The 21420-nt window shown below is 50.0% G+C and overlaps 1 protein-coding gene across 1 annotated transcript in view; it reads left to right on the forward strand.

The window, feature by feature from the left end:
• Positions 1 to 21420, forward strand: part of PHGDH (phosphoglycerate dehydrogenase) — a 32593-nt gene that overhangs the window by 1125 nt on the left and 10048 nt on the right. Inside the window, exons 2-5 of the mRNA XM_003990517.6 lie at positions 6631 to 6782; positions 8513 to 8578; positions 13965 to 14019; positions 14118 to 14216. Of these exons, the coding sequence (XP_003990566.4) occupies positions 6631 to 6782; positions 8513 to 8578; positions 13965 to 14019; positions 14118 to 14216 (372 nt within the window). The remainder of the gene's footprint in view (positions 1 to 6630; positions 6783 to 8512; positions 8579 to 13964; positions 14020 to 14117; positions 14217 to 21420) is intronic.

Below are 21420 nucleotides of genomic sequence, written 5' to 3' on the forward strand. Positions count from 1 at the left end.
CTTCAAGGCTTCCTCTGCCTTGGTCCGGTGAGGTTTGGTGACCTCGTGCAACCTTAGGGCACTTACTTTGTGAGCTCTTCACTAGTTCCACGCCCCCCCCCCCGTCCGCGCCCCACCGTATTCTCTCCCACCCCCCAACTCCCACAGCCCCGCAGTGCCGCCTCCTACCAACCTCGCTCAACCCCGGCGCACATCCACCCCCTCCATTTTCTCCTCGGAGGGCCCCTTGAAGCAAACCACAGAGGCGGCAGCAGTTGCTTTCGCTGTGCCGGAACCACATGTCCTGGAAACTGCCTGTGCTCCCTGTCTGCCCTCGTATCTGCGTGTCCCTCCCCGTCCGCCCCGGCCCTTCACCGCCACGGTGGTGTATCTGGTTATCCAGACCCCGTCCTGTTCTTAGAGAAGTGTCTGCCTGGTCCCTGCCTTCAAGAGGTGTGTGGACTAGTTAGGGAGCCTGGCCATCACTCCTGAGAGTATTGGCCAGATGACACAGTACTTGAGTGCCAAGTGAGACCACGCGGCAACCTAGCTTCTGCCTGTTCTGCTGCTGCAAAAGTGGAGACAAGGGGGCTGATGGGTCTGAATGGGGGTGGGGGACAGGGGCTCAGGACCTGATCCAAGGTAGGGCCGGATGGGAGGCAGGCACCTCATCTTGTTGCCTTCTCTTTTGTATGGATGCTGTCAGTGGCCTTGACTCCGCAGTGGCCAGAAGGTAGTGCTGTGGCCTCTAGACCAGCTTCTGACCCTCCCCTCCGCCAGAACACCAGGTTGGGAAGAGTGGCCTCCCCTGGGGCTTTGCAGCTTTCCTGTGGAAATTAGAAATCCTAATTTCTAGGATTTCCAGGGAGGGACAGGGTGCGGGATACAGGCAGAACTGAGCAGAATCCAGGCCTCACCAGTACTGGAGGGGTTCCATGAAGTTGCGAAGTTGGCTGGGTGGGTTGCTGGAGTCTGGAGCTACAACTTGGAAGGACATCTTAAAGGCACTGACAGATCCTGGCAAGAGAGGAGGGGTGTTTTGTCAGCTACTGGCTGGCATCTGTCTTGCTGGGCTGTTGGAGCCCCCCAAGCCTTCGTGACTGTCTTTGTAAAACATTCACTTCAGAACATCAATTAGTCGACCTAGGCAGCCCCCTGGAGGGGCCTCATATCCACAGTGTCTTTTTTACTCTGGGTGGAGAGGGATCTGTGTTAGTGCCTCCTGCCCTCTCCCATTTAAATCTTCTTAACGCGGAGGGAAGCTGGAGCGCATTGCCGGCCCAGGCCTGGCCTCTGTACCCACTCCTCGCTGTTCAGGGCTGGCACAGTTTTGCTCTCACTGGCTCCGTGGTGAGAAAGTACAATGACCCCTGAGAATGGTGCTTTTCAGACTCAAAGCAGATCCCCGCACGCTGTGGATAGCGGGTAGCTGGTTTTGTGGGTCATGATTAGCATTTTAAAAAAACAAAGTAGCAGGGAGCAGAGCAGATAGGCTGAGTATTATGTCATGAAATTTGTTTCAATGATGTGGGCACTTGTGCCTATGTGGTTAGTGAGTGTAAAATCACAACTCAAATAGATGTTTCTTCCTGTAAGTCTTAGTCAAAACAGTTTGGAAAACACTGTCTTGGAATAATAAACTTAGTGATACATAGATTTTTCTTCTGTTTTATTGAATAGCAGTGCCGGTCAGAAACCACTAAACCACATGCTAGTAGTAATGCATTTAACTTACTGAGCACATTTACATCTTTATCTCAGAATTTTAAGAAAGATAAGGGGAAAAACTTCCATGCAAGATTCCATCCTTTGAAAGGCTCCGTTAAAATATCAAGTTCATGGGGCGCCTGGGTGGCGCAGTCGGTTAAGCGTCCGACTTCAGCCAGGTCACGATCTCGCGGTCCGGGAGTTCGAGCCCCGCGTCAGGCTCTGGGCTGATGGCTCGGAGCCTGGAGCCTGTTTCCGATTCTGTGTCTCCCTCTCTCTCTGCCCCTCCCCTGTTCATGCTCTGTCTCTCTCTGTCCCAAAATAAATAAATAAACGTTGAAAAAAAAAATTAAAAAAAAAAAATCAAGTTCCCAGCCTTTGCACAGGGATGTAATTTGCAACAGTTAAGGTAGCCATGTACTTAATCAGGGTGGCACACATTGTGCTAAACAGCATCTCCCTGCATTCTCTGTAGCTGGGGAACATGACCTGGAGAGTTCCGCTTCCCTCGAGATTTAAATCAGAGGCACCAGCAATGCTAGCTAGCATCACCCTCAAGGCCAAGCCTGTCCTCTTTGGGAAAGGAAGCAAGTTTGAACTTGAGAAACGTGAACAGCTTTCCACTGCTGAGTTAGCATGGTTTTGTCCGGAACAGCTATAAATCCAGCAGAACACTGGCTGTTTTCCAGCTCTAAGGCAGCTGCAGAGAGCATTAGACGGCAGAGTGGGTGCAGCATCGAGAGGTGCCCAAATGGACTGCAGGACACCGGAGAAGAAAGTTGTAGTCACAGCAAACTGCACGGAGGACGTGGGCGGATTGACACGGGGCTGCGGTTTGCCTAAGTAGAGGAGCCGGCAGCTTGGACCCAGGTCTTGGAGGGTTGACCTGTAACCCGAGGAGGGGATGGTACCTAGAAGTGCAGGTGTTTTGGGGCGCCTGGGTGGCGCAGTCGGTTAAGCGTCCGACTTCAGCCAGGTCACGATCTCGCGCGGTCTGTGAGTTCGAGCCCCGCATCAGACTCTGGGCTGATGGCTCGGAGCCTGGAGCCTGTTTCCGATTCTGTGTCTCCCTCTCTCTCTGCCCCTCCCCCGTTCATGCTCTGTCTCTCTCTGTCTCAAAAATAAATAAAAACGTTGAAAAAAAATTAAAAAAAAAAAAGTGCAGGTGTTTTGAGGGGTCACCAGGAAGCTCTCAAGAAATATGTGCTGATTGGGGTGCTTAGGTAGTGCAGTTGGTTAAGCATCCGACTCTGGCTCAGATCATGATCTCCTCATGGCTTGTGGGTTCGAGCCCTGCATCCAGCTCTGTGCTTGCTGACAGCCCATAGCCTGGAGCCTGCTTCTGATTCTGTATCTCCCTCTCTGTCTGCAGTCCCCGGCTCATTCTCTCTCTCTCTCTCTCTCTCTCTCTCTCTCAAAAATAAATAAACATTAAAAAAAAGAAAGATTTGTAAGAAGCCTTTATTATTTTTGGTGTTGAGTCTTTGTTCCGCTATGCATGGTGCAAAGAGTTTTTCCGCATGTTAACGCATCACTTTCCTTTAACTTTGTTTAGGGGATTTTTTCCATAAGAAATTTACATTTAAAAGATGGTAGAGCCTGAGCCTCTTGATCTTGATCTCTGGGGTCCTGGGGTTTAGAGCTTACTTTGAAAAAAAAAAAAAAAAAGGAAGGATGAAAGAAAGGAAGAAATTTACATTTGAAAAGTTATCAAATTTGTCAGTGTTTTCTTTTACGGTTTCTGGGATTTGGGCCTTGCTTATGAAGTTTCCCCATCCTGAGATCATAAAAATATCCCCTTACATTTTCTTCTAATGCTTATCCGCTTTTATTTATTTATTTATTTATTTATTTATTATTTTTTTAATGTTTACTTATTTTTGAGTGAGGGGTGGGGAGGGACAGAGAGAGGGAGACACAGAATCCAAAGCAGGCTCCAGGCTCTGAACCATCAGCACAGAGCCCGATGCCAGGCTGGGACTCCTGAACCGTGAGATCATGACTTCAGCTGGAGTCGAACTCTTAACCGACTGAGCCACCTAGGCGCCCCCTATTGCTTATCTTTAAAAAAATTCTTTAATTCTTCTGGATTTTTAAAAATCTATAGTGAGATAGAAATTTATTTATTTTTTCTAAATTTTCCTCATACCATTTATCACATAGCTCTTCCTATCCCCATCAGTTTGAATACTACCTTTATCATTTTCTCAATTCCCAGACAGACACAGATCTGTTTGTCTATTCCAGGCACACATGGCTCTGTTTGCCAGGTACCCATTTGGTTCTGTTGAGCAATTTGTCAGTTCCTGAACATTTTCGTCCTGGTTCTCTCCTAACTTATCCTTTCTTTCTTTTTTTTTTTTTTTTAAATTTTTTTTTAAAGTTTATTAGTTTATTTTCGAGAGAGAGAGGAAAGAGAATCCCAAGCAGGCTCCATACTGTCAGCACAGAGCCCAATCATGACTCAAACTCACAGACTGTGAGATCATGACCTGAGCGGAAACCAAAGGTCGGATGCTTAACCAACTGAGCCACCCAGGCACCCCTTGACTTATTCTTATGCTCACAGAACTCTTGAATGCTGTTGTATAGGTCTTCTGCCTCCTTATCACAGACAGGAGAAGGAATTTCCAGTGGTGGATTTAAAAAAAAAATTTTTTTTTAATGTTTATTTATTTTTGAGAGAGACAAAAGTGTGAGCTGGAGAGGTGCAGAGAGGGAGACACAGAATCTGGATGAAGCAGGCTCCAGGCTCTGAGCTGCCAGCACAGAGCTCTATGTGGGGCTCGAACTCACGGACCGCGAGATCATGACCTGAGCTGAAGTCGGACGTTCAACCGACTGAGCCACACAAGCACCCCTACAGTGGTGCATTTTTGATCATGTGACATGTTTGAATTATTTAGGGAAGGAAGGTGGTGGTGGGGAGAATGGTGAGGGTAGGTTTCCATGGCCTCTCAAATCACTGAATTCATTTATTCAATGGAGTATTCTAGCTATCAAAATAATAAGGTATTTTAAAAAGTAAGTTATCAGCTATTAAAATAACCTGCTTTAGAGATGTAACATATAGATGAAGAGACCAAATTGCAGGTCAGACCGAGAACACCTGACTGTAAAACAGATGATACAAAAATAGGAAGAGGGAGTGATGTTAAATCCAGGGTTGTTGGCAAAGGTTTCATGGAAGAGAAGTTCGCTGTACCTGGAAAAGTTGGTAGTGGGTGGCCAGGCATGGGGATCCTTTGCTTTGGAGCTAAGAGTAGTGGACTTGAATGTGGGACAGTCAGCAGTGTCCCCATGTGCCCAGGCATTGGCTCATGTCCAACGAGGCTGCTTTATAGGGAGGAATTTCAAGCACCCTCGAGATTCTCCCTGGCGTTGGCCAGTGTTGGCAGTGAGCCCAGATGGGGTGTTCGGTTCCTCTAACTTTTCCGTGTGCGTGTGCCTTGTACGTTCCGAGGTCACAGCATACATGCGTAATGGTGAGTTTTGGCATGTCTGTCACTGTGAGCTCCTTGAGGGGTGGGACTATGACTTACTCCTCTTGTGTTGACGGAGTCTAGCATAATGCCGGCTACATACCTACCAGGCACCCCATAGGTGGAAGGAAGGCATGAAAAGGGCAGGAAGAGGGGACACGGGCATCCTGAATTTTGTCAGGCTTCTGTTTCTCATCTGTGAAATGCAGTTGGACCAGAGGCTGGTCACGTGTTCCTTGGAGTCTCACATTCTGAGGTTCTGTTTCAGAACTGTGGACGTGAAAGGGCTCTCTGTGGTCAGGCACAGCCTCCCCCACCAGGGAGCATGCATGAGGCATAAGCACCTCCAGAGGAAAAATTTTACAACTTTTGCTGAGCAGTCATTCCAGTGCTTAGAAGACCCCCGTGCGGAGCCTGGGGAGCCGGATACAGTGGCCTTTCTCTGTCCTCCCAGTGTGTGTGGTGGGCAGGGAAGGGAGAAGGTTCTCATGGCTTCCAGGTGAGAGCTCTGCCAGGGGAAATAGCGGAGCGGCTTACATCAGTGGGGTCAGATCAGACATGGGGCGTCTGCTCCGTCCCTCTTACTTTACAGGTGAAGACCAGGGGTGGGGGAGGTGACTTAGCACCGTGACCCGCCTTAACTTTGGCAGACCTGGAACTGGAACCCCAGCCTCCTGATCCTCAGCTTCCTGCTTTTGCAACAGCACTTGCCTCCTCAGCAGCCCCGGATAGCCAGTTTGGGGCAGAGCGGGCCCCCGTGCACCTGGCCCATTTCCTGGGGACTCTCACTGAGTGTTTGGGCAACAGTATCCTTATTCAGAGAACATATCACAGGATTCTGGAAGAGCCCAAGAAAGCTTGTCTTGAGGTCTAACTTAGCACAAGTAAAGCGGCTTCAATGCATCCAGAAAGTATGCATATTTTTTAGTCTAAAATGGCCTGTGTTTCTCAACAGCTATAGACTGGTTGAACTGTTCTCCCTTCATCCTCTTACTTTGGTCTGTATTTTAGGAAATGTCTTTCTTTCAACAGTTTGTCTTTTCCTCACTTTTTAGTCACTCAGACAGCCAGCACCTCGCATGTGCCAGTCATAGGGGCTTACAAAGTAGAACTTGGTCCCACCTCTCCATTCAGCAGCAGTGTCCGACGGGAGAGGTCATGTCTGTTGAGCGGGGCAGTGTCCGATGGAGGAGGTCATGTCCGTTGAGTGGGGCCAGAGAGCCTGCCAGGTGCGATACCTATCCTAGCTCATTTTCTCATGCACTGGAGGAGGCCAGATCTCGAATTCTGAGCTCTTAGGGGAGGGAGCCGGGACTTGACTCCAGGCCTGACTAACGGCGGACCCTTCCTTACTCTGAATATATCCAAAGTCAGCTGGCAGGCAAGAACTCCCACTTTGGGCAAAGAGGTGCTAGGAGGTCTGGAAGACCGACTGTGGACCCAGATGTTTCTTCTGTCTCAGGATTGCGAAGGCCTCATCGTCCGCTCAGCCACCAAGGTGACTGCTGATGTCATCAACGCAGCAGAGAGGCTCCAGGTGGTGGGCAGGGCCGGCACGGGTGTGGACAACGTCGACCTGGAGGCTGCCACCAGGAAGGGCGTTCTGGTCATGAAGTAAGTCGAGGAGCCCGGGAAGGCATGTGGAGGCTCACCACAAGCGGGGAGGGGAAAACTTCAAGAAGGCCAGGGCAGAGTAGAAGGCTTTCAGGAGGATGGCTGGTCCAGGCTGAGCCCAGACAGGTGGTCTGTGCTCACAGCATAGTGGTGCCCCAGGTTTTTGACCAGGAGGCTCTCTTTGTAATCGCAAATCACTTCCCAAGCCCACCCCACAGATGTTTGAGCAGCAGCTTCGTTCAGGAAACGGAAGAATGTTAGTGCATCTGTCTGCGTTCCCTACTCCAGTGTTGCCCCTTCCCCTCCACTGCGTCTGGGGTCAGGTTTTCCTGGGCTCTGCTTGGCCGAGCACAGCCTTTGCTTGTTGAGTGACTATATTCTTTCCCTTCCTCACCTCCCCTCACCCTTCTGCAGGCAGGAGCTCAGCTGCCCTTTCACACTCCAGGGCCAAGAGGGAAAGGGTCCCAATAGAGCTGTTTTTGCAGAAACTCAGAGCAGAGGTCACGACTGCGTGCCAGGGCTAGGCCACACTTCCCTCTGGCTCCCGTCTGGCACTTAGACGGTGTGGCAATGTTATTCTAGCCCACTTCTTTGTTCTCCAGCCTCTTCCCTTCCCTTGGGACGCCGTGTCCTCAAAATCTTGCCCTCCCTTCCCTCCGATTCCTCCTATAGCGGAGGGATTAATTGGTCATAGCCCATCCTGTGTTCTTGCCCTGGACACAGAGGCAGTGCCCCCAGTCCTGCCCCTCCTCTAGCATCCCAGTCTAGCGTTTTCGCTAAGTGGAAAGACAGGCTCTGAGAATCCTTTTATCTTGACCTTTTTTTTTTTTTTTTTGGTAGGATCTCTTAATTTTTTTCCTCCTTGTAACTTTCATTTCCAGAGATGGAAAGATCCAATAAAGGAAAAAGGAGGCTAAACATGTGTGTTACACTTGATCTTAGCCAGAAGGCCAAGAAGCAGTGAATATGTGTTTTAATAAACTATTCCAAAAACAAAAAACAAAAAACAAACAAACAAAAACCTCACAAAAAAAACAAAGAGACTTTGAGAAAAGAAAAATACCTGTGTGAGTTTCAGCTCTATTCTCCTGTCTGTGAAATGGGCAGAGTCAGCATTGCTGTGTGTGTGAAGGTGTGAGGAAGCTTTCTCACTTCAGAACTTGTTGAGAGAGAGGAGGAGAAGTCAGTCAGGTGGAGGTAAAAATACTAGCTTTGTGATTGATAGAAGCCAGGCTGGGCAACTTGATGAAGGTGTGTGGCCAGTGGGCTGACCTGAATCTGATGGACTTGCTCACCCATCTCGGGCGCAGCCCCGGTAAGACAGATGACACAGAACAGCGGGAATCTGGGCTTTCTGTAGGCAAGTAGTTCCTGAAAGGAGGGAGAGCAAAGAAAAGGACTGAGCCACATCTATATCTCCCCATCGAGTGAGACACTTCTCTGCCTGCAGAGAAGCGAGTTTGAGTCAAGAGGCCAGCTGTGTTTCTCTAATGGACGTCCCTCTGCATGAAAACATAGAGTCAGGGCAAGGGGGTTGTCTTCTAGCCTTGGGATTAGGGGAAGGGTCCATCGGAGAACCCAGGGGGGAGGCATGGGGCTGGAGGTTGTAAGAGCGGGTGAGGTGAGAGGGCGGGAGAGCCAGCACAACGCACTCAAGGCTTTCCGTCGGGACAGGAGTGGAGATATGGGGTCTGGACTTACTGAAGTCCCCTCTCTCCTTTGCTCTTCAGCACCCCCAATGGGAACAGCCTCAGTGCTGCGGAGCTCACCTGCGGGATGATCATGTGCCTGGCCAGGTAAGTCCCTGACTCCTGAGCGGAGCCAGTCTCTCTGGTGTGTCAGTTGTTATGACCTCCCCAAACAAAGTGACCCGGAAACGTTTGGCGACACGCAGACTGCTAAAAATGCGTCAAGGCCATTAGTCCTTTACGGAACGCTCTTTCGTCGTTTCCTGCTGTCTACGCCACCCTCTGGCTTTTCGAACTCTAAGCCTCAAAAATAAGGTTTCTGCTCCCTGGAATATCCTTCCCGATTATCTCTTTTTTTTCCCCAAGTCATTCCATTACTTTATTTTTATCACACTCATTATTAAAAATTCAACTAGGGGCGCTTGGGTGGCTCAGTCAGGTAAGCCTCCAACTTTGGCTCAGGTCATGATCTCACGGTTTGGGGGTTCGAGCCCCGCATCGGGCTCTGTGCTGACAGCTCAGAGCCTGGAGCCTGCTTCGGATTCTGTGTTTCCCTCTCTCTCTGCCCCGCCCCCACTCACACACACACACTCTCTCTCTCTCTTTCAAAAATAAATAAACATTAAACAAAAAAAATTTTTTTTAATTTAACTTCACATAGATGTAAAATAGAAGAAATGCTCAACATTTTTATTTACTTGGGAACATTTTTGAGTGAACTAATGCCAAAATGTAACAGCCTCCACGCCTCAGGGACTTCTCATACACCACAGGTTCCCAAACTTTGTTGGACATTGATATCATCTGAGATGATAATACTAATGCCTGGCTTGCACTCCCAAAATTCTGATTTAATTGGCATGGGTGAGACTTGGCATAGGGATTTTTTAAATAAACTTTTTTTTTTTTAAGTTTATTTGTCTATTTTGAGAGAGAGAGAGGTGTAGGGGCAGAGAGAGGGAGAGAGAATCCCAAGCAAGCTCCATGCTGTCATGACCTGAGACTTGATCCCATGACCCGTGTGATCATGACCTCAACCGAAATCAAGAGTCAGAACGCTTAACCGACTGAACCACCCAGGTGCCCCAATAAACTTTATATTTTCAGAGTTTTAGATACACAGAAAAGTTGTAAAGATAGTAGAGTTCCCATATACTTCATACTCAGCCTCCCCTATTATTAATATCTTACATTAGTACGGTGGATTAGTCATAACCAATTTGCCAATATTGAAATATTGATACATCTTTTTTAATGATAAGGCTGAGATTTAAATTTTTTTTTAATATTTTTTTTAATGTTTTTATTTATTTTTGAGACAGAGAGAGAGCATGAGCAGGGGAGGGGCAGAGAGAGAGGGAGACACAGAATCTGAAGCAAGCTCCAGGCTCTGAGCTGTCAGCACAGAGCCCGACACGGGGCTCGAACTCACAGACTGTGAGATCATGACCTGAGCCAAAGTCGGACGCTTAACTGACTGAGCCACCCAGGCGCCCCTAAAAATTTTTTTCATGTTTATTTATTTTTGAGAGAGAGCACAGGGGAGAGGCAGAGAGAGAGAGAGACAGAATCTGAAACACACTCCAGGCTCCGAGCTGTCAGTACAGGGCCTGACACAGGGCTCAAACTCTTAAACCCCGAGATCATGATCTGAAGCAGAGTCAAACACTTAACTGACTGAGCCACCCAGGTGCCTCTGATACACAATTTTTAACTAGTCTTCTCCATCATCTTTCTCTGGATAACTCTTATTCTCACGATGAAGAAGGAGTGTTAATTCATCTAGGAAGCTCTCTCTGGATCTCCCAGCTAGGCTGTGTCCCTCACTGATTCCCCTGGCCTTCAGGACTTCACTCTGTCACTGTCCCTACAGCTCTTTATTGTAACAGAATGGAGCAAAGCCGCTCTGGGATCCCTGTACCTACCTGTGGATTCTTAACACAAGAGAACTCAAATGGTCACGTGTCTTGCTCTTCCAGCAGGAATTCTGGGAGTGCAGGCCTCTTCAGTAGAGGGGACGGCCTAGGAACTCATAGATATGGTGCACATAATGTGTTCGGTAGTAAAATGATGGTATTGAGCACTGCTGTTGAATAGGCATTTCTGTGGTCAGTGGGGAGGGCAAGAAGCCAGTGGACAGGTCAGAAAGTTCACTGGGTCCCTTCTCACACCCTTAGATCCTTAAACCAGGGGGACCTAGGCAGACAGTGCTCTTTACTCCTCTACTCGGGCCTGAGGCTTCTAGGGCTGAGAAATTAACTCTCTCTCCCTCTCAAACCTGTTCTCCCTCCTGGGACAGGGTCTGGAGGAGTGACCTTTGTTCTAACTCTTCCCCTACCGGAGCGCTTAGGTATTCACTGATACTCATGGCCAGTGAAGAGGAAAGACTGGAGAAAAGAGTCTGGATGGGGTCCCTGAGCTGGCCGTCTACAGCTTCCAGAACCTTGGGGCTGGATGTATTTCCCCCTGGACAACTGTAGTAGCCCGATGTCCTGGTTTCCCTCGTGCAGTTAAATTCAGCGGTGTTTTTGTTTTTTGAGTGAGGGACTTCTCTATCAGCTTTCTAATCTAATTAATTCTCTTACTCTTCTCTGGAGGTAGAAAGAAAGGCTTGGGAGCCAGGAATAATTTTTCTCCTGTTCCAGGACCCAACTAAAGTAGAAGGATTTCAAGGAAGTGAAATTTCCAACCTCTCATCCAACAACCTCACTCATCAAAGATACGTCAAAACTAAGAAATGAGCACCCTGTGGGACGCCTGGGTGGCTCAGTCGGTTGAGCGTCCAACTTCGGCTCAGGTGATGATCTCCCATTTTGTGAGTTTGAGCCTGGTATTGGGCTCACTGCTGTCAGCACAGAGCCTGCTTCGGATCTTCTGTCCCCCTCTCTCTCTGCCTTTCTGAAAGGAAGAAAGAAGGGAAGGGAAGGGAAGGGAAGGGAAGGGAAGGGAAGGGAAGGGGGAAAGAAAGAAAAGAAAAGAAAGAAAGAAAGAAAGAAAGAAAGAAAGAAAGAAAGAAAGAAAGAAAAAAGAAAGAAAGAAAAGGAAGGAAAGAAAGAAAGAAATGAAAGGAAAAGAAATGAAAGGAAAAGAAAGGAAAGAAAGAAAAGAAAGGAAAGAGAAAGAAAGGGAAGGAAGGAAAGAAAGAAGGAAAGAAAGAAAAGGAAAGGAAGGAAGGAAGGGAGGAAAGGAAGGAAGGAAGGAAGACGGCTAGTCTCTCATACCTTCTTGTGTGTCTGGTCAGACTGCTTTTCCAGCAGGGTAGCGACAGCACAGTGGGAGCCGTGGATGTGAGGTTGAGAGCGTTGGGCAGTGTGGGTGGAGAGAGGGCCTGAATGGGCCTCACAGTGAGGGACTTTGAACAGATGGCAGGAGTTCCTGAGGTGCAGGAGAACAGTGACACAGAAAGAAAGAGGGGAATGCAACCTCTCCCCCGCTTTAGCTTCTCCTTTTGTGAGTCAGGAGGCTACCATTTGGTTCTCGGGAGACCCCTCGCCCCCATCACGGTCCTCCCCAGACTGGTCCTGTGAGGACCCCGAAGTGTTAAAGCCTGAGGAGGACTCGTGGGCGCCTGGGTATAGCAGCTGGAGGGGCTTGGGAGTGTCTTGTGCCCCACGGTGCCACATGCACCTGTCTTAGATGGTACTGTGGGCTCAGGAGGGCCGAGAGGAGGACATAGCAGGGCTCGGGAGTAGCAGTGAGCCAGACCTGAGAGGAGGCCGTGGGCTCTGTCTCACTAGGTTAGAGCATGTTATCAGGCTAGCTTTGCTGAGAAGCGAGCACTTCCTCAAGGCAAGTCATTGTCCTTGGGACATTCCTGAAATGAGGACCCACTACTGAGGCCTGATGGGTCTGATGGGAGCTTCTCCCCGTGAAGTGTGTTACTTGAGCTTTGTGAGCTTACCCGTGACGTCACGGGGGCACAGATGCCCCCCTCAACCAGCCCTCAGATGGAAGTGTGTCGGCCATGTGTAGACCACGAAGTGTATTTTTTATAAGAATTCAGTGAGATGGAGATACATGAACAGCATGTTGGAATCTCTCTGTTTACACACTCATGCTTGTGTGCGTGTGCACATGCACACACACACACACCGCCCTGAGTTTTGTGACTGGCGGGAAAGACTGCATTTAAATACTTTGGAGTTTAACTGTGAGGGCGATGTCCTCCTTGGCTTTGAGTCAATTCAGCTACTTCCAATGGGTGATGCCTGCTCAGGGTGTTTAGTCCCCGCCTTGTCTCTCTCCACGCAGATGTTGTGAGCATTACAGGTGCTAAGATGTGTCTAAGCATTTTTTTAAATTTATTTTTTTATTTTGAGAGAGAGAGAGAGAGCACTCTTGCATGGAGGCGGTGGCAGCGGTGGGGGGGGGGGGGGGGGGAGGGACAGAAAGAGAAGGAGAGAGAGAATCCCAAGCAGGCTCCGTGCTGTTAGCTTGGAGCCCGATGTAGGGCTCGAACCCACAAATCGTGAGATCATGACCTGAGCCAAAACCAAGAGTCAGATGCTTAACCAACTGAGCCACCCAGGTGCCCCTTGTCTATGCATTTCTTATGGAGTGTCTAAAATAGAGAAGGTACTCCTTAAACATTTTTTTAATTTTTATTTATTTTTGAGAGAGAGACAGAGTGTGAGTGGGGAAGGGGCAGAGAGAGAGGGAGACACAGAATCCGAAGCAAGGCTCCAGGCACTGGGTTGTCCTCATAGAGCCTGACGTTGGGCTCGAACTCATGAACTGTGAGATCATGACCTGAGCCGAAGTTGGATGTTTGACTGAGCCACCCAGCACCCCGCTCCTTAAACATTTTAAACATTGTCTCCTGTCTCCCTTTTTCACTTCCAGAGAAGCCTGGATGACATAATCTTACCCTCTCACCTCTGACTCTGCCCTAACTTCCTTTGTCCCCTCCAGAAAACAGGTGGAGACTCAGACCTTTGTTTTAACCAATAGGAGGAAATAGGCTGGGTGTTGGGGTAGGAGTTGGTATGCACCGTGGCACCCACCCGTCCTAGGGTAGCCTGAGACTGCTGCGGCTTAAGAAACCGTAAGGAAGAATTAAATAACCAGCTGTCTGTTGATACAGTAGAAGATGCAGGTGGCAGCCTTTGATGGAAAAATAAAATGAAAATCCTTGAACTTCCTTAATGAACCTGATGTCTTCAGAGTCGCTCAATACCCCATTCATTATCCCTGGGAACCCTGGAGGATTGGCTCTGACTTCTTACATGCCTAGAGTCACTTGGTGGTTGAGGTGGAATCAGAACCTTGACCCGGAGTCCTGGCTGGAGACAGAAATCCCAGGGCTCCCCTGTCAGGCCTCGCTGGGCGGTTTCCCTCTGCTCTACTCCCTTGACCCCCCTCGGTGTCTCTGTACCTGAGCTCCGGACCCAGACTGAGCCCGGCCCCCAGGGGAATGACTGTCAGAGGCGGCCGGTCAGACCTCAAGCCCTGCCTCCTGCGTGGGCCCCGGCTGAGCCTGTGTCTGTCCTTGCAGGCAGATTCCCCAGGCCACGGCTTCCATGAAGGACGGCAAATGGGAACGGAAGAAGGTGAGCAGCCGGTCTTGCCCCGCCCCGCCTGGCTCGGTGCCTGGGGTCCACCCTGCCGCTCACTTTGGCTTCCTTGCCTGTTGCTTGTTTGCTTGCAGTTCATGGGAACAGAGCTAAATGGAAAGATCCTGGGAATTCTTGGCCTGGGCAGGATCGGAAGAGAGGTGGCCACCCGAATGCAGTCCTTTGGGATGAAGGTAAGAGGCTGGCGAACCCCGTGGACGTGGGGCTCTCTGTAGCAGTTTCGGGAAAGGCAGCCTTGCTCGAGAGAAGGTAAAGGTTTTTTCCTAGGAGGCTCTGACCCTCTGGTAGAGTCCCTGACTAAGTAGGCAGTGTAGCCGGGGAGGGGAGGAACATTGGCCTGCCATTCTGGATACCTGACCTCAAAATCTGGGAATAACTTGGTGCCGGCCACTCAGCTCTAAGGGGAGTAATTGCCCTGAGTCCCCGTGGAGCAGAGGGGTCTAGTGTCCTGCCCTTTTCCTCCCCTGCCACGAGGGCTCGTTGTTTTGCCGTGTCTGTTCCCTGGGATAATTTAGAAAAACAGGAGCAAATTTGGAGCCTTCTAGCAAAGCAGCTGTCCATCCACTGGCTGGCTCCACTCCGTAGTGCAGAAGAGACAGCAACGTGCTTCCGTGTATGCCGTGATACGATGTTAAAGCCTGCGGTGGCTGAGGCACAACATATTTCTCAGAACTCTTCCCTGATCCCCGTCTCCCTCCAGGACCTGCTTTATCCCACTCTGGGAACTCAGTGGTTCTGGCTGAGCGAGGGGCTGTCATTAAGAGCAGTTTCACCCCCTGAGGCCGGTCTGGGAGGCCTCGAAAAGGGGGAGGCCGCTGAGCCACACATAGGAGAGCACCTGCAGGGGCCAGGGACCAGGCAGCTCGGAGTGCTAGCTGACGTCTCCTTATTCACCGGGGCTGTCAGGGGGGATCGTGTGTTCGAACTGCAGCCAGGAAGGCTTTTGTTAAATATAAAGGAAAACAGTTTTGACAAGCAGATCATTTCTAGAAAAATTTTCATAGACCTGCTATGGCATTCTCCCTTTCTCCCCTTCTTCCTCCCTTTCTTGTGTCCTTCCCCCCGCCTCCCCACTTCACAGAGTTAGAAGGAACCTTATAGATTAACCCTTACTTTTATACTGATGTCTGGAGTTTGTATGTATTTGCTAAGACCTCCCGTAAACGGAAGGTAGACAAGAACCCAGGTGGGCGCCCGATCATACCGCATTGAACATCTTCCTCTCCATCCTGCCCCTCTTCCCCACCACATTTATTTATGCCAGCCAGACATCTTCCCTAAGCCGCGGCACATTTTTCGAGATCCCTGGCCCAGCAGGATCCACTGGTCATGAGAACAAATCAAAGCCATCCCTTTGGTGCAGGGGCAGCGAGGTGCCATGCGCTGAAAGGTGTGTTTTCTCCTCCTCTCTTTTGTGAGGGATTAACGTAAGGGCTCTGCTCTAAAAGCAGGGGTCAGGGCTTCACGTAGGTGCTTCACTTGGGGGTTCTTCTGTCCGGATGTCTCTGGAGGGTCACTGTCGGCTGTCTTGCTTTGGGACATGATCCTTGGAAACCCCTGAAACATCCCTTGGAATGGTCATTCCCCCCACCCCTCCACCCTTGCCAGCAGCCCTGGTCATTTCGGAGTGGCCCAGGTGGCCTTTGTTTATATTCTTTGCTCACTTTGACGGAGCTTCCTAACATATTCCCGAGCCCAGGTGAGTTTTGCCGCAGGGCAGACAGATTCCTGACCCGCTTGGTCCAGATCTGCTAGGTTGATGTGAGCGGCTGCAAAGGGCAACATTTTCCAAAGGGCGAGGAGGGAGGATCGTTGAACAAATTGTGAAAGGGATGGGTTTATCGGCATCCAGGCAGGAAACAATGATCAGTGTTTACTAGACGCAAATTGTTTTCCATTGGCCTTGTTCTGCCTTTGGAAACCAGCAGTAAACTGATGGATGGTGGGAATCCCCAGATGTCTTGTACCTGGGGGGTTTAAGATTTTATTTTAGTTATATAATAGGTGAATGCCTTCTCACAAAAACTGACTTTTAGATCCTTATCTCCTTGGGTACCACCCCAATCCTGGTCTCACAGGTAACATCACTTTAGCGTGTGTCACCTTGGACTTTTTTCTGTGCGTTTACACGGAATGCATACAGTTCTTTGCCTACAGAGGGATTCTGTGCCCTTTGAGAATAGACTGTTATACATGCTGCCAACATAAAAATGTATGTCTTGTAATAAATACATTTACCATATTTTTAAACTATTGCGTGGAATTCTGTTGTGGAGACAAATAGCCTTTTATTTAGCCACTTCCTCAAGGATAGACATTTAGATGGTTTGGAAATGCGGATGTCAGTAAGACGTTGGTGAGGTCTTTCATGATACCCTTGGGATTAAGATGGAAAATGTGAGCTTGGTGCTAAGGCTTTAGTAACTGGTTGAGCATAGCCCTGTCTCCATCTGGAGGGAGATGGTCCAGGATGGTGAAGGGCTCTCTGCCTTCTCCACCGTTTTCATCAATGGCCCGGATGACAGGAAGCAGGGAGAGGTGGTTAATTCTCAAGGGTGTGGAATGAGATCCTAAAAAACATAAGAAGGCTAGAATGCTAGTTGGGCATCCTAACAGGAAGTCTGGCTAGAATACCTACCAGTGCCCTACACATGGTCCCCCAAAGCAACTGAACATATATTAGATGTAGAGGTGTTGTTAAAAAGCTTTTGTAGTGGGGGAGACCTTTGGTTGACAGAAATACAGTGTACAGTTAAAAGTGGCATGGCTGATAGGAAGGTCATGTGATGTTTGGCAGCATTAAAAGAAGCATGGCTTCCAGAACAAGGAAGGTGACATTTCTCATGCTCTGTACCAGTCAGACTCTGAAGTATTGTGAACCCAAGCTCTGCGAGACTGAAAGTTCTGGAGATGGAAGGTGATGGTGTGAGGTTCCTGTCTATACTTCCTAAGTAAGGGTTGAAGGCACTCGGGTCACTGAGCCCCATCGTGACTTGGGAGGCATCCTGGGAGGCTGCCCAATAGCTAACGGGCAGTCTGTAGAAGAGTATTGCTCTCTAAGCAGTGGATCCACGGAGGACCAAGAGGTACAAGCCCGAGGGAACAGAGCTACAGCCAGAGCTGGCCCCAGATGGAAGGGAGAGAGCCAAGTCTCCCACTACTGCAGATATACCTGAGACTGGTTGAGTACTTGGCCGGCATGTGTGGACGAAGTGTATGCATTGGCAGATGTAGAAGCACACGGCCTTTAAAACTCTGGTATCTCCAGGCACCCCTTACCCATGGGCTACAAGTTTCTTTATCTGTGGAGTGGTCCTTAGCAGGGAGTTCACTGCGGTCGTTGGAAATAGAATAAAACTATTAAGGGCTGTGGTTTGTTACAGTAACTTGGGCGAACACTGTGATTGAAGACAGAGTGGACCAGGAGGCGGGGGAGACTCCGAGGAGTCCTGGTTGGGCGGCTCAGGCAACTCGGCTGAGCATGTGCAGATTATCTTTATCACCCCCTCCCCTCGGGGTCTTACCCCGGGCTTTAATCTGTCACCCAGGCTGTTAATCACTAATGAGGCTGTTAATGGATGACTAACATCCAGCCCCTTCCACAGTATCATGATTTAAGAGTTGACCCCTTCATGTCACAGGAGGGTTGGCAGAGACCCTTTTGTGCTCAGATGTGGGAGCTGCCCCCCCTTTCTTTCCTGTCCTTTCTTTGTCACTATCTGGTCACTCAGGGAAGGGGGGATATGCTGGACCTTAGCTCTGCTAGGGGGCTTCCCAGCAGCACCTGGTTGAGTGTGTGTTGGGGGAGAGCCCTTCTATGCTGTCGTTCCCAACGAGCACAGGCCTGGAAGGAACCTTCCCAGGCCCGCTGAGAGCAGCTGCTGACTGGCTCTGGGCCTCATGGCACAGATGTGTGTTTCGGGATAATTCTGGCAGCCGGTAGCCTGCTGGTGGTCTGGGTCATCTGAGTCAGGCTCCATGGCATTCTTTCTGCCTGAAGATTTTTCCCAACCTCGTGCCGAATCACAGGTTGTACGCTTCGGAGACATTCACGCTGGCGTGTCCCCCTAGAATGTGTGATCAGACCCAAGCCCGCCAGGAGCTGAGCCTTGCACTCTCTTACCAAGGTTTTTCCCTGAGGAGCAGACAAGCATCTCTTGACAGTTACTGTGCGGCCAGTGTCGTGATGAATCTGAAGTTGGCCCAGAGGGGTGGACATTGAACCCAAGGCGCCAGCTCTCACTGATTTCTTTCAGATCCAGCTAATGTTTACTGAGGTCTGCCTGGTCAGATACTGTGCTCACGGTGACCCCTCGGGGTCAATATTATCATCCCAGTTTTACAGATAAGGAAACTGAGGCCCAGGAAGGCTGTATGATAATGTTCCAGATAATAGGACTAGTAAATGGTGGAGTCCAGCTGAAACTCCAGGTTTCCTGACTTCCAGTCTGGTGCCCTTTGTCGTGCACCAGCACGGTCTTCGGCCCCGATCTGCACCGGCTGCATGGTGCATGATCCATGCCGTGTCTCTGTGCTCCTCCTTTCTCAGGACAAAGCCTCCCGAGGCAGGCAGCTCCTATCTCAGTCTGGTAACTGCAGTTCCTGCTGCCCTAGAGTACTGATTTTCAAGTTCTTCCCAGAGCCTCAAGTTCCAGAAAGGTGCCTTAGGGACACAGGGAGGGGGACCCTCGGGAGACAGTAGGTGGTGGGGCTCTGGGCCTTCACCTCTGCAGCCTTGGTCAGTTTTTATATTGGGTTTCTGGTAAGATTCCATTGTCCAAAGGGGAGAGAGTTCTAATCCTAAGGCAAAAGAATTGGCTGTGGGGTAGAAAGGGGGTATGACGGGGAGGCGCCTTTCCTTTCAAGGCCCCCTTGCTCTCTGGCATCCACTGCTAAGCCAGAGGGCCCAGAGTAGGCGTAGGCAGCCTCTCCTGCCTTCTGTGTCACCAACGGGGAGGTGGCTCTGCATGAAAAGCTAGGCTTCCGCTGCTGCCCAGCAACAGGAGGCTGGTGAGGCCGGGGTTCAGGCGTGGAGCCCCTCTGCGGGTGTCCCTAAGGTTCCTCTAGGAATAGTCATCGGATGGTATGTACCTGGAATTGTTCCAACTTCTGTCCATCAGGACATCTGACCCTTTCCAGGACCCGTCAGGACCCTACTCAGACATTGGTCTCCTGGGCCCAGTGTCACTCTTCCTACTCCCCCCTCCTCCCCTAATGGTCTCCTGATGTGAGAACCCCAACTCCTGGCTGAGTTCAGCTCCTGTCTGCCCTGAGGATCTCGAGTGAAAAATGCAAACGGGTTTTCTCAGCCGAATTCTTCCCTGCAGTTGTCTACAGCTGAACAAGAGAAAGAAAGCTGAGTCAGGGCCCGTTGACCACTGTGGAAGATGCCCATCTCCTCCTTCCCCATCTCCCTCTTTAGCTATAGCCCCCTCCTGTGGGGACGCTGAGCCAGGCTCGGCCCACGGGACCCTTCCTCCCAGCATCCCCCCGCTGCTTCTTGGCTCCTGAGAGCCCAGAAGCCCTAGCATTGCGTGAACTTGCCTCCATGAGGCTTGGCTTTGTGACCTCTGCTGGTGTTCCCGACCTGTCCCCCACTCACATGAACAAAGTACATCTGGATTAGACATGAACAGGGCCATTGTTCCGGACAGCCTCTGAGCCGGCAGACAAAGAGGACTTGTAAGGACATGGGCAGAGATCCTCTCTCCTCCCCCGGACACCTCATTGTCCCCACGAAACGAATAGGTTCTATCTGAAGGGAATGACCATTTGGGCTGGGGTGGTCATGACCTTGTGACCTACAGCCTCTCCCCCACAAACCTCCACCTTGGCTTTCCTGGTTCCACGAGGCTGATGATGAAAAATGTGATCTGAAATCTGTACCTTATTCATAACCAACCATTTTCAGTTCCTTCTCTGGAAGGGCTGAATTTTATATAGAAAGCTTCTTTGCTGTGATTTTCTAAGATAACTTTTATGTTTCCCCCAAAGAATTGGTGATCAGTGGGGGAAACAGTACAAAGCACAGGAAAACATACAGGAGCAAAAAATTCCACCACACAGAGGTGACCACCGTTAAAGTGTTCGAGTATTATGCGTTCTGTTCTGTTTGTTTTTGTTTAATCCTGGGCCATCTCTGAACATTGTAGGGTTCACCTGTAACGTTTCCGGGTTAAGGGAACTTTTTTTTTTCAAGGAATATTGAATTATTGAATGTTGGAGCAGGGGAGGACTTTGAAATCATCCACCTAATTCCTCTACTTAGGACTGAGGACCCAGGTCCAGGCCTCCTGGTTCAGTGTCCGCCCCTTGGCTTCTGCCGGTGTGCCCAGGTCAATTGGCTGTCCTGCCTTCTTGAGGACATCGATGCCTTTGAGGTTTTTATGGCTGCTACACCTCTTTCCCCCAGTCAATGCTGCTGACGTGGACCAAGCTGAAGGAGAGAGTTCGGGGTCGACCTCCTGGGTAGACCCGACAGAAAGTGGATTAAGTCTTTGCTGTTGAAAGAGGTGTGATGCTTCATGGCTGGTTGCGGGTTCTTCCCAGCTTCTTGTGCTGGCTTGGTAACCTTCAGAGCGTTGCCCTGGCTGAGACACGTGTGACTGGCACCCAACACTGGTTCTGATGCAGGAGAGAAGTGTCTATTTCCTCCACCCCTGTCTTCTCAGGAGGGGCTGTGAGCCTCCCTACCTGATGTAGAAGGATGGGCACTGTGGGCACAGGCCCCAAAATCCAAACACTGGTTCTTGTCCCCACACCACCATTTGCCCCCTGTGTGACCATGACTAAATCATTTCACCTCGCTGCCTTACTTTCCTCATCTGTAAAATGGGGGAAATCATCGTGCCTAATCCATTGGAGATGAGTTGGAAGCACCTGACATAGTAAATGCGAAAGGAGTGTTCGCCATTATGAGCGATGACTACTCCTCCTTTCTTCTTTCTTCTGAGCTTTGTCTTCTCCAACTGTCCTTCCCTCACCGGTATCTGATGGCCTTTGGTAAACACCATGAGGCTGATGGAGTCTGTACCCCCGGAGTTTCCTGCCTGCCCCCTGTCTCCCAGGAGTCGGCCTCCCTTCCTTCTCAGCAGCCTCGGAGAGGTCCCTTCGCCTGGGGAATCCCCTCCTCCCCTGTCAGCCCAGAACGTTCTTCTGGGTCCCTCCCCATCCACGGTTCCTTTATGTCTCCCTTTCTCCCCTCTTGACATCCTTGTTCCGCACCCCCATCAAACCTGTCGTGTTGAAAGGATCTGTCTCTCATCCTTTAGACCTCTGTGTGATTAGTCACCAAGTCGTGCCTTCCAAGACAAGATGCATTTTAAGAAACTTCAAGAAGGAACCAAACTTTCCTCGCTGATGTGTCTACACCACTCC

Source organism: Felis catus, chromosome C1 (genome assembly GCF_018350175.1).
Source record: "Felis catus isolate Fca126 chromosome C1, F.catus_Fca126_mat1.0, whole genome shotgun sequence".
Classification (NCBI taxonomy): domain Eukaryota; kingdom Metazoa; phylum Chordata; class Mammalia; order Carnivora; family Felidae; genus Felis; species Felis catus.